Source organism: Natator depressus, chromosome 18 (genome assembly GCF_965152275.1).
Source record: "Natator depressus isolate rNatDep1 chromosome 18, rNatDep2.hap1, whole genome shotgun sequence".
Taxonomy (NCBI): Eukaryota; Metazoa; Chordata; order Testudines; family Cheloniidae; genus Natator; species Natator depressus.
The window spans coordinates 12598252-12611299 of NC_134251.1; the positions used below are offsets into that span (position 1 = coordinate 12598252).

The 13048-nt window shown below is 44.8% G+C and overlaps 1 protein-coding gene across 7 annotated transcripts in view; it reads right to left on the reverse strand.

Moving 5' to 3' along the window:
- KIF1B (kinesin family member 1B) overlaps positions 1-13048 on the reverse strand; it is a 147470-nt gene that overhangs the window by 23024 nt on the left and 111398 nt on the right. For all 7 annotated transcript variants that reach the window (XM_074933986.1, XM_074933982.1, XM_074933985.1 and 4 more), the window contains 6 exons: positions 11987-12105; positions 11052-11107; positions 7116-7224; positions 6072-6138; positions 4536-4620; positions 4201-4306 (listed from right to left, as the gene is read on the reverse strand). In XM_074933986.1, the coding sequence (XP_074790087.1) occupies positions 4201-4306; positions 4536-4620; positions 6072-6138; positions 7116-7224; positions 11052-11107; positions 11987-12105 (542 nt within the window). The remainder of the gene's footprint in view (positions 1-4200; positions 4307-4535; positions 4621-6071; positions 6139-7115; positions 7225-11051; positions 11108-11986; positions 12106-13048) is intronic.

The following is a 13048-nucleotide window of genomic DNA, read 5'->3' on the forward strand; positions in this document are numbered from 1 at the left end:
GAAATAACTTGAGAGCAGACAGGGCAGAGACAGGAGTGCCAGACTTAAAACTAGCATCCTATAAACCCCCCCTCTCCCTAGATGGATTACATAGGTCCACAGAGCTCAAAGGGGATTCAGTAGCCCATGAGGGCCATACAATCAGCCAATCCAATTCAGTGGTGCTCAACACCATTACATTCTATCTTTAAAAAAAATTGCTGCCTGGTCTGCCTTAACTAAAGGAAGAAAAACAGTGCCCCGGAAGAGCCCTGTGCCAAAGGAGCAGCGGCTGAAGCCTAGAGAAGCGGAGATCTGAGGGGCACTACAGCGTAAGGGGACCTCACTTCTCAGCCAGGACAAGAGATCAGGGACAGAAAGCAGCTTGTCTTCTAATCCTTTACAGAGTGGTGTTAATTGAACCCTTGTATTTTAATCTTTTGTCCCACCCCCATTTTGATGGAGACTTTTACCCTTCAGCTACAGAAGCAGAAGTGCAACTCTTCTGAGCCAAAGTACGTGCTGCTCTGGATTGCCTGACAGAGAAAATTCAGACTGGGTCCCCCTTACCCATACTCTGATGCTCTTATCCCTCACTTCTCAGCCGAAAGTGCAGCATGGTAATTACTGCACTCAGCTTGGTGTAGAGCTTCTTCCTGCTGGGCCCTCAAATGCTCAGTTACTCGGAGGTCCATATAATGTCTAAGAAGTTGGTGCCAAAACGTGCAATCCACATTAATGCAGTCAGACAACGTGCACTAATCAGTGCTATGGTCAGTCAGTGCCTTGCCCCAGAGGAGAACTGTAACGCCATAATGGAGACCCTGGGTACCTCGGACTAGCAAAGGTGAATTTTCATTTTCATGAAGCAGATGTAGCATTGATGGAAGAGGGCAGAGTGCAGGCAAGTGTTGCATGGGCTTCACTCACAAAGTGCCACTCAATCAGCAACTGTAATACCCCCTCTTCCATGTGAGTCAAGAACCACTTCTGAATATGGACCATCAGGTGCGCACATTGTTTGTCATGGGAGTAAAAACAGGGACTGGATCAAGCTCACTAAACTCCTCAGGCTGAGAACTCAAATGTAAACCAGGTCTCCAGAGATGGCCTGCAAGTGCACTAAAACTCCCCCACAAGCTTTGTGGTCTGTGCTGGTCAATAGAACTGACTCCACAGCTTTATTAAGACCCAAAGAATAGAGACAGGAGTAATCATTGCTCAGAAGGGCAAAGCTACATCAGCAAAGTGAGGAAATGTGGGTGAACAAGTCAGTGCAATCCCAATTGCCAAGTGAAAGTGAGACTTCAACAGTCACGCTACTACATTTGTTCTGATCGTGGGATGAATACATATACGCCTACCTCATCCAAACCAGATCTTGCTAAAACAAATAAGGAGGCAAACAAACAAAAACTCAAAGTGAGCAAACCTCTTGTGCTTTCAATACAGAGAGCAGGTGACAAATGATACCTGGGAGCAAGAGGAGGGCAGAACAAGGCAAAGCAAGGAAGAAGGTAGGAGCTGAAATGGGAATCTAAGGCTGATTTAGATTCCATTTTAAAGTGAACTTTAGTGTTAGAGTATAGGCAGCAGCAGTGCAAGTTCCCCCACACTGCTCAGCCAGCAAGCCTTGGCCATGAACTGGAGAAGCACTTGTCAGAGGGGAGACTAGTCAGTGTCTCCTTTCAATTCTTGGCTTCTCAGCCCCTAGGCAGGCCAATTAATAGCCACTGCAATGATAATTTCAGGATGCAACAACAAATTAAGGATTGAATGCCATCAAACCATCACCTGATGGCAACAGGCTTTGTTCACTCTCATCTTGGGCTAGATTTGAACCAGTAACCTGGCCATTCAGCCCCGGTCCTGGAACTTCCAATGTAGCAAATATGTTACAAGTAGTCGGAGATACTAAATGCTGGCCATGGTTGTCTGCTGACGGACAAAGAAGGAGAAGGGGGGGAGGAGTTATGTTCTGTTTATACCTTTGAAAGAATGAAGCAAGGACCATTGTAAGCTGTCTCTGTTGAACAATGAAGGAAATTTGTCTTCATGTGTTCACCTACTGAACTGTACATGCACTAATTCCCAGCACACAAGGGAGGAGGAAATGTGCCACTCCAAGAAGAGCCAAGAGGTTTGCTGACAAAATCCACTAAAAACTAAAAGGGAAATGGCAGCAACACAAGTCAGACATAAAGCATTCTATTCCACAAGAACCTTTATGTGCAAAAGGAAACAAACAGAAAATACCTAGGCATATCCTTATCAAGAAAGAGCCTGTAAAAACATAAAGAGCTTTTGTTAGTGCAGCAAAAGGCAGAACAGAGAAGCAACAGCTGAAAGGAGAAGAACAAGCAGACAAAAAACAGCAACCAGAAAACAAGTCTGCAGACGGTGAGCAAACAGAACACACATCCCTGACTGTGGCATTGGCCCCTCTTTGCTCCCCACCCCTCCACACACCTAGAGACCAAACTCTGGCATTTGGGGAAAGACAGGGTACCAACTATACACAAGTGCTACTGGAGCCCTCACTCACCCCCATCCCACTTCCAAGAACTTCAGATAGAGATTTTTGGGGCCATACTGCAATTTATTTGGAAGTAAGGAACAAGGGAGGAGATGTGAAAATCTACTGCAAATCGAGTAGATCAGATGGGAATGAAGCAACTGTTCCCTCCCAGTCCAGTTATGCTGAAAGGTCAATACCAAGATGCTAAAAATTAAATCACATTAAAATGTATAAACAACAACTATCAGTGGGGTTATACAAATCCCTCCATCAGAGCTATGAAATGATTTTAAGGTGCCTTTCCATCTCTCCTGAAGCTTTATTCCCTTTTGACTGACAGCTGTGCACGTTCTAAAGCTTTCCAAGGCCCACATTAATAGTCATGCTCACTGCTGCCTGTTTTTAAGAAATAGTCAGCATAAAATACCTAGGCTGACTACCAGGAGAATTTAGAGACTTATTCTATGACTATCAGAGAGAAAGAATTCAGTGGTGAACACTGGCAGCAGATGTCAGCAGTGAATGTCAGCCCACACAGAGCAATTTTTCTATTACAGAGTGCCCTTCAGATTTCTTACAAGACAAGGGATAAAATCTCCATGTAAGCCCTATTTCTTCTCCCCACTTCCCTCCTCCTTTATAGAAAGGATTTACTCCCCCCTCAAGCTAGAAAAAGTTACTCAATATTTTGGAGTTTTATTTTCACCTTGCACGAGATGAGACATTAGATGGTAATAGCCAAAATACCAAAGTCACAAAATTCAGTACTCACTGACACTAGGGGACAGCACCACACCCAGTTAGTGACAACACAAAGTCCAGAGTAATTTGGAATTACTTTCTCCAGCTAGACTATTGAAAACTGATGGCAGGCAGGCTGCAAATCATGTCCTCCCCCACCCCCTGCCTTAAAATCGGATGCAGAATCTGATTTTTCAGAAAGGTGTGTGTTTTCCTCCCGATTTCCCAGAAATTGACAGAAATAGAGAGGGAGTCAGTGACTGGGCTGAAGTTCTGGAGGGGAGGGGCTCTGCCCAGAATACAGAATTCTGCTTTGCAGCCCTTCGTTGCAGACCCTGAAGCACAGGACTATACAGTTCATGAAATCTCATTAACAAGGCACCCCACAGAGACACCCTGAGCCACAAATCCTCCCTGGAAAGACTGCCCCGTCCCATAGTGAAGAATATTCACTTGGGGAGGATACCTCTGTCCCTGATAAGTGATGCTCAGAGCAACTGTTGAGAGTTAGATCCTCACTGGATGCAAGAATGAAGATTGCAGGTCGCCAGAGCTCCAATGAAACATTGCTTAAAGGCTGCTCTGATATCACAATACACAAGTACATTAGAGGAGCCAATTTGTGACATCTGCATAAATGCACTTCACCCCCCACCTCTCACCCCCGTGACTCACCAGTGGCACTGAAAAGCACAGACTAAGAGTTTATCAGAGCGGGAGTAATGTTTTAACACAACAGGCTTTGTTAGATCACTGTATGCTTGTTCCCACTGTAATGTAGGGATGTGCATGGCTGCCTGATTCACCCATGGGATTGTCCTTGTATTTTAAATTTCAATTTTTCAACTCCCAGGTGAAATGCTGATCCTCCTTTCCCACCATTCTTTCTTCCTCCTTTCATGGTGCTTATCAATGGAGAGAAGTAATGTAAATAGCCCCAAAAGCACTTTACATCTGCCTACCTGTTGGAACTGTGAGAAGACTTCAAGTACTTTGCAGAGATTATATTCAAAGACAGAATGGCATCCACAGCAGCTTCATCTACCTCGGCTTTGTTTCTGATGCGTCCTGAAAATAAATGAATTTCAGTACCAATTAAACCTAACCGGAAAGGCTCTCAGAAGGAATTCTCATTGCCAAATGGCATTTTATACTGGAGGTTTAAGACCTATAGCTCTAACAGTCAGTCTCAAACCAAAAGCTTTTCCCTCTGGATCCCCCTCAATAGGTGACACTACCCAACCTCTAGTCAGTAATTCATGATGATGATGGAAGGAACAACAGGGGAGATACTCACCAACAACCAGTTCTCGCACATCTTTCCAGTGCAATTCACTGCCTCTCTCATGGATAATGCTGACTGTGATCCTACGCTGGATTCCCTGGTGGAGTTAAAAAGGCACAGCTTAGACTTTTTCTTTCTTTTTTTTATTAAATAAAACACTCCATTAAGTCATTTCCATAGGGAAACCATGGCTGAGAGATAAACATGTAAATCTCACCTGTCAGCAGGCTCATAATGGGAAACAATGGCCCTTCTGGGCCCTGAATATAACCTAATACAGGAAGAATCTTTTCATATTACAGAGCAGAACTCATCTTGTTCCCTTCACATACCACAAGGGGAAGTTTATTTCACCCAAAATACTCCTAGAACAGTCTCTCTAAACTTCCAGGGAAGGTACATGTACCTTGAGGGTATATAGGAGTCAGTCTCACAAACCCTAGGAAATAATCAGATGTGTGCACATGACCACTTTGTATTCATATTCTTGAGATGGTGCTGGAGTTCCAGTACTGTGCAACCTCAGAGCTCCAGTGGTACCCATCTTGGGCCATGGAGTCTCCTTAAAGTGGGAGTGGACCTCTTTTTACTGGGTATTCCCAATGGGGACCTGCCCCAAAGGAGATACTCCCTTTTCTCCAAAGATCTGTTTTTTGTCTGATATGAGTCCACCACGGGAAAGTTTCTGAAGATGGGGCCTGGGAGACAGTGGATTTAGAATTTACAGGGGCACCTCTGAACTGAAATGGAACTAGTCTAAGGGGGCTCCCTGTCCAAATCAGAAGCAGGTTGCATGGAGCAGCCTAACAAAGAAAGGTTAAGGCATGCCTCTCACCTTCCAACTCCTTTTAGAAAAGGATTTATATGTACAGCATTTGTTGGGGAGACAAAAAATGGCATCTGGTGTGCCCAGCATTAATGGGTATTACTGCCTCAAAGGAGGGACAATACGTAAGCCCCAATACCAGGAAGAACTTCACAACAAAAGAAAATCAAATAAGGTAGGTAAACATCCCAAGCATGCTAACGGGAAACCATGCTAAATAAGCCATCACTAACACACTAATATACACAAATATCTTCAAGTTCCTCTGGAAGAGTGCATCAAGACGCAAACACTGCTGAGCTCCATCTCGCAGCCAGAGGCAGTGAAAAGGAACTAAGTGGTTTCTGAGCCTGCACCACTCTATGCCTAGATACAGGAGCACGAGGACATTAAAGGTGCATGTGCAGCCCCACAGGGCACTGCTGGTCAAAAGATTCCGATCTTGAACGAGTACTAAGAGTGGAATATATATATGACTAAACACTTGAAAGAGCAGAATTTAGACACCAAACTTCCTACCAGCAAAGACCCAAGCTTGGAAGATAAGGGTACAGACAGAAAGATGACTGACCCAAGAGCTATAGTAAGAGAGACAGACAGGTATGTGGTAAGACAGAACTAAAAGATAAAATGAATGTGAAATTCAGTACATGAGACGTCTGCCCGCTCCACACAAAAGGACATAAGTATTTTAGCTGCCCCCCTCTAGCCTCTGTTAGTACCTGGTGAAGCAAGAACGTCCCCTGGCAGGGTAGACCTCCAGTGTGGTCAACAATAGCAGGGATGTATCTGTGTGAAACAAGAATGAACATCCTGGATTAGAGAAGGTGCGTTTAACAGAGCAGGACACTAGATAATGCTGCTGCTTTGCTCTACCACCAACACACTCTTCTGTAGAATATCCTAATAAAAATAAGGCTGCTTCCAGTGACTCCAAAATCAGCCTCTCTACTGGACTTTAAATCATCATTAAGTATCACATCGCATATTAACATTGCTTTGTAAAACTGCAAAATGACCCTATAATGTAGTTCCCAAAGGTCTGTTGGGGAACTCCCTCTATGTTGCAGAGTTAAACTCAATATAGTTCTTGTTATAACAGGTTCAAAAAAGAACTAGATAAGTTCTTGGAACACAGGTCCATCAATGGCTATTAACCAGGATGGGCAGGGATGGTATCCCTAGCCTCTGTTTGCCAGAAGCTAGGAATGGGCAACAGGGGATGAATCACTTGATCATGACCTGTTCTGTTCATTCTCTCTGGGGCACCTGGCATTGGCCACTGTCGGAAGACAGGATACTAGGCTAAATGGACCTTTGGTCTGACCTGGTATGGCAGTTCTTATGTTCTTGTTGGACTGACCTCTGGAGACTGAACTCTTTAGTTAAGAGACCAGGTCACATGATCTGTAGCTGCGCAAGCTTCCCCTGGGCACTGCTCTGCCAGCGTACCCAGCCACTGACCTGAAGGGATCACATCTATGAGTGAGAAGGAAGGTCACTCTCCATACTTCTTCAGTCTTTGGCCACTCTGATTAGACTGCGAACAATGGGGCCAACTAATGCCAGTTGTGTCGCTGATATCTATTCACTGGGAACTGGATTGGGACCACTTTATTCCATATAAAACCAGGCATCTTACAGATGAGAATAGCCAAACGTTATAAACCTGGGCTGATCTAAATCAAAGACCTAAAGATGAAGGGATTCCCTCCCACAAGCCATTTTCCCTCTTTATACAAAAGAAAGATAAAAGTTGAACTCACTCTCCTGTTGGCTCCAGCTCGCTGATCTCAAACCAGACAAGGAGGTCGTATTTGCTCATGCTCTGGCCCAGGTTAGTTTTGCTCATAGTGTTCAGCTTTGTGGCTGGCACTTAAAATAATACAAAAATTGTTCACAAAAACTGCACACAGGTAATGCTATTACAGTACTTTGGTTCCACAATGTAATTTCAGTGCTTCTTATCACAGAAGCAGTGTAATATTTCTACCTATGTATGTGCAGGTCATATGGCAAAGACACCTGGCAGTCAAAAAGGCAGGAAGAAAACTTCAGTCACAGGCTTGTCTATGGAACCAAGGTGTCTAGTTTTAAACCCACAGTGCTCCCCCAATCCAAGTGACTTTACAAGCAGTTAGGAGACTGAGTGGCAATTATGAAGCACTATTTGTTTGAGAGATTTCACTACTCCAGCAAAAACTGAGAAAAGATTACTAAATTCCCTTCATGTAAATACAAGAAAGTCTAATCCTTCCACCACCCCTATACTGCTCAAATACTGCACCAGACCCTGCAAGATAGGTGGTCATTACCTAGTGCAGTAAGGGACATGTTTTATATAATCTATAGAGGCTCTAACAAACCTGATCCCATTAGGTCATTCACACCATGAAGGAAAGGTGGGCATTTATAGCACTTTCCCCCAAATTACTGCTTGGCAAAATGTTGGCACTTGACAGGTTACAAAGAAAGAAATGAACTCTAACTAGGAGAGAGTTGTGAAAACAGGCAACCTCTGCAGATTCATACATGGGAGAATCCTAAGCCACCTCAAAGATCCATTTTTGGAACAGGTTAACCTAAAGCATAGTTTAGAATCATTAAATGTGGCAGGGAAGTCAGATGCTTCAGAGTGTTCTCAAAATGACACCCCAACATGTAGGTCCTTTCTGACCTATACTGAGACCAGTTTTTAAAGAGTTCCAACATGCATGTGTGGAATTCAGGGGAGTCTAGATCTGTTCATATGTACTCCTGCATCACAGTTCTGAATCTCTGAATGAAAGGAGCAAGTCAAGATCCCAAGGATTCCTGCAGAAATTTAAGGTTGATGCACTTCTACTGGACCTGTAGGTATTTTAGACGATTCTTGCTGTTAGTGACTTCACTTTACTGCACACAGTAGTACACTCAGCTGGGATTGCTAACATACAGAATGGGCATGTGCACATAAGGGAATTTAACAGGAGTTATTCCTGAGCAAAAGTCCTGGAAGCCTTGGCTTCCTATATTTCAGTATTACTAGTAAATTAGTGCTTCAAGACTCACTAGCTTTACAGGGATACCTTAACTCCTCAAATACTGAATGGACAAATAGTGCTTCTAGTAACTGGTAATCACAGGAAATGGACAGGTTCTAGCAATACTCCAGTCTTCCCCTCTTTGAGGCCATGTCTACACAGCCCTGCAGTTCAAACTACGGGGGTGCGAACTGCAGTGCACACTAGTGTGCTGTGCTCTAACTATCCCATGTAGATACTGTGGAATTAAAAGGTACCTCATTTGCATTAATTTAGTCCTATTTAAAACAGGACTACGGGCTTGTTTACACTGGAAACACTACAGCTGCAGCGCTTCAGTGTAAACGCTGCCTATGCTGATGGAAGGAGTTCTCCCATCAGCATAGATAATCCTTCTCCCTGAGAGGAAGTAGCTAGGTCAACAGAATCCTTTTGTCAACTTAGTGCTGTCTATACCAGGGGTTAGATTGGCTTACCTACGTCATTCCAGAGTGTGGATTTTTCACATCTCTGAGCGACACTGCTGGGCCAACTGAACTTTTTAGTGTAGACTAGGCCTTGGTTAACGCCACCTAGATACCTTTTATTTTGCACCCATAGCATCCCCATGGGTGAGCTACAGTGCAATACACTCGTGCAACCCTGTAATTCACCTGGCTGTAGTCTGAACTGCAGGGCTATGTAGACAATCCCTACGTTTACACAATTTCTTTCTACCATTTCCCCTACCTCCACTTTGCCTCCCTACTCTGTTCTTGGGAGCGGACAAGGTACTTATGTGGATTCTGTTCCACCGCACCCTAAATACAGGAGAGTGTTCAACTTTGCAACTTTCTCCCCATTCCCTTGGTTTTAATGTTTATTTAGTTGTTTTAATAAATACAGTCAATGTTTTCTGTAGCCTCTCAAGGCTCCATCCCACCATTTATTGAAGATAAGCCTTAATTTAGTGTTCTTTAGGTTCTCCCATTCCTGCCTCAGCCTCTCTTCATTTTCATAATATCTCAATTACAACCCACTGATAAGAGACAAAAATCCAGCTTTACAGGTGGCACTTAGTCAGTTGAGATGCCTGCGTATGCACGCAAGATAGGTAATCTCTTTCAGAATATGAGATTTGTGTTCTGTCTACTCCTTGTTCAGATAACTGTGAATAGTTAACACAAAGGTGCAGACAGACTTTACTACAAGAATGAAAGAAGTACACAGCAGGCCAAGACTGTCATGCTAGGCAGTGAGCTCCAGTGACATCACTTGCTCTCCCTCATTCATACCTTAAGTAGCTGACATCACCCTCTTACACCCCCACCATACCACCAAAACAACAGCTGCAGCTGTGCTCATAGCATCCATGAGCTCATGACAGCTGGACTCAGAGCTGTTGATGCTAGTCAGGAAGAAGGTCAGGGACACAGACCACTGAAGTTTCAACCAAGCAGAAGAATTCAGCTGCACCAGAAAAGAAAACCCAACACACTAAGTCAGGTTTGAAAATTTATGTGCAGGCCTGTTCTAAAAATATTCATGGGCTGGGTCAGCAAGATAAAGATTGGGTCTACTCCAACCCAAACAGCTGACTTTTAGGTAGGGAGGGAAATGAAGCTAGATAATGGTAAGCAGGAAGGAGAATTTTTACAGAACCTCAAAAGAAAATGCCCTCTACCCCTCAATTTTATAACTTACTACATAATACTTTGCACCTTGCATCTAATGATCTCAAAGCACTTTACAAAGGGCAAGGGGTAAATATTCCTATTTTACAGATGGGACAACTGAGACTAAGCAAAGTTAGGTGACAAAGTCACAATAAATCAGTGGCAGAGCTGGGAGTGGTATACAAATTCAGACTCCCCATACTCTGCTGTAGACACTAGATGTTGCTTATTCTAGAAGCTTCATCACTCCACAACGACCACAGAACCCAAGGTAGTTTCTGGTACTCAGCCCACCACAGGGTAAAAGTGTGGACAAAATGCTTTGGAGTCAAGATTAGGAGTTATTTCTACATCTACCGTAGATCGAATTTGACTACTAACCATCTCTTTTGGGAACCCGCTCGCTTTGACAGCTGGGAACAGGCAGAAAAAGAAAAGGTGGCAGCTGGTCAGCCCCATCCTGGAATGCAGCCACAGCCGAGGATGCAAGCACATTGGCGTGCTCAGACAGCGTGTTCAGCACATGCACATTTACATAGCCAGACATGAGATACCTAATCAACTCAATTTTTCTCTCATGGTCTGAAAAGGGAATGGAGAACAAAAATGGGAGTGATGGAGATAAGCAGGTGATGGGAACAAGGGAAAGGAGATAAAAGGACAGAGGGGAAAAAAAGAAAAAAAAAAAGAGTTCAACATGCACAGTTAAAATTAAAGAAAATTGAGGGATCATTTCAGCAAGGTTGGCTTAGTGCATGAAAGTGCAAGCAACATTAGAAAAAGCAGAGCAGAATGATTCATAGATGCAACTCTCTCCCCCTGACTGCCCTCAGAAACACTTTTGCTTTGAGATGAGGTTGAACACCTGGGAAGGAACACAGCCAGCGAGGATGTTCCAATTGCCCGTTGCACTGCTTATTCATTTTATTTCTCAATTTCAAAATGACTGCGGTTCTGAATATTTCACACCCTAGTTCTACGTGATGAGTTTACAGACACCTACATAGAACATGTTTGTTCTCACCTGGCTTTGAGAGAGGCATGGGAGGTGGAAAGAATCGTCGGGATGGCTGAGGAGGGCTGCAGAGAAAGGGGAGCAGTTACTTCTGGTGTTTCTCACCTGTTTCTCACCCAGGGATCTCTGAACACTCTACAAAAAAACAGTGAGCCTCACAACTCTATGAGGCAGATACATACAACCTCCATTCTACAAAGAAGGTAACAAGTACAGATGTGCCCAATCTCACATGGGACATGTCTGGAACATACATAACTCAGGACTCATTGCCCTGCTCCAACACACACACACACACACACACCTTTTTCCATTCCAGCTCAATTTTACACAGCTTTAAGCAAAGATGGATTACCTTTTAATATTTTCAACTGCCCTTTCCCTAGTCTCTGCTCAAGGGAAAACAGGAAGAGATGCATTTCCTGAAAATGACTTTATACAAGGATACAAACCTCTGCTGGTTCTTCCCTTTAACACCAGCATGTGGTTCCTCTTTGCAGCTACTGTCTCCACCAATCCAAGCCAAACCCAGGAATCCATGCATCATCCTCTCCCCTCACACCAAAGAGCAATAGGACTAGGAAACCCTTCCCTGACTCAGAACATTTAAGGTGCTCAGCAACCTTGGCTGCTGTGCTTCTGGAAGTCATGAGGAGTTTGAAGCACATTTCATTTTGCACAGGGTTCTTTTGGCTTTAAATATGTATTCTTATCACCTACGTGGCACCCATTATGCGGGTGAGCGGGGCTGTCACTTGTCTAGCATTAGAATCTGCTTAGGGCACACTTGGGACGAATGCTAAGTAGCAAGACTTCCATGCATGGCATGGAATTCAGGAAGCAAAGGGATGGGGTATGTGGTGTCTACTTCCCATTCAAGATTTATTCCTTCCGCTGAGAAGTATGAGGGGGAAGGACACTTGTACTTCTGAACTGATCAATACCTGTTGAGATCCTGTCCCTGCAGATGGAGAGGGTGCTGCTGGTAGTGCCCAAAGACTTCAAACACAATAGGCTTAGTTTTGATGTACTCCACGAAAGATTCTGTCACTTCCACAGCAATCTAGCAAAAAAGGAAAGGAAAGGAGTCAGGGCAGAGATCAAATGAAAACCTTACAACTGCTGAGATTAGAGTCCAGGGTTCTACATTTCTTATCCAGTGGCTGATAGCTTGACTAGAGCCAATCCCAGCAAAGGGAGCCACATACTCAGTGACAGGTTTCAGAGGAGTAGCCGTGTTAGTCTGTATTCATAAAAAGAAGAAGAGTACTGGTGGCACCTTAGAGACTAACCAATTTATTTGAGCATAAGCTTTCGTGAGCTACAGCTCACTTCATCGGATGCATAAAAGTGGAAAATGCAGTAAGGATATTTTTATACACACAGACCATGAAAAAATGGGTGTTTATCACTTCAAAAGGTTTTCTCTCCCCCCACCCCACTCTCCTGCTGGTAACAGCTTATCTAAAGTGATCACTCTCCCTACAATGTGTATGATAATCAAGGTGGGCCATTTCCAGCACAAATCCAGGTTCTCTCCCCCCCCACCCCACTCTCCTGCTGGTAATTGTAAGGGGGGGGCGTGGGGGGGGCGCTCCCTGCCCCAGCTCACCTCCACCACCCTCGGCCTGAGTGGGAAGCCGCGGCCTGCTTCTCAGCCCTCCCCAGCTTCCTGCCGAACAGCTGATTCGCGAGAAGCCGGGGGGGGGCATTGGGAAGCAGAGCAGGGTGGCGCATTCAGGGGAGGAGGCGGAGCAGAGGTGAGGTGAGCTGCAGCCAGGCGCGGGGTGGGGAGCTGCCGGTGGGGGCTCTGCACCCACCAATTTTCCCCATGGGTGCTCCAGCCCCGGAACACCCAGAGAGTCGGCACCTAAGGCGCCACTTTTGATGTGATTGGTGGGGGAAGCGGCCGTTCCCTCTGCTCCCTGCCTAGCTACGCTCCCCTGCCCATAGGAGCCAGAGGGACCTGTCAAGATGCTTCCTGGGAGCTGCCCTAGGTAAGCACC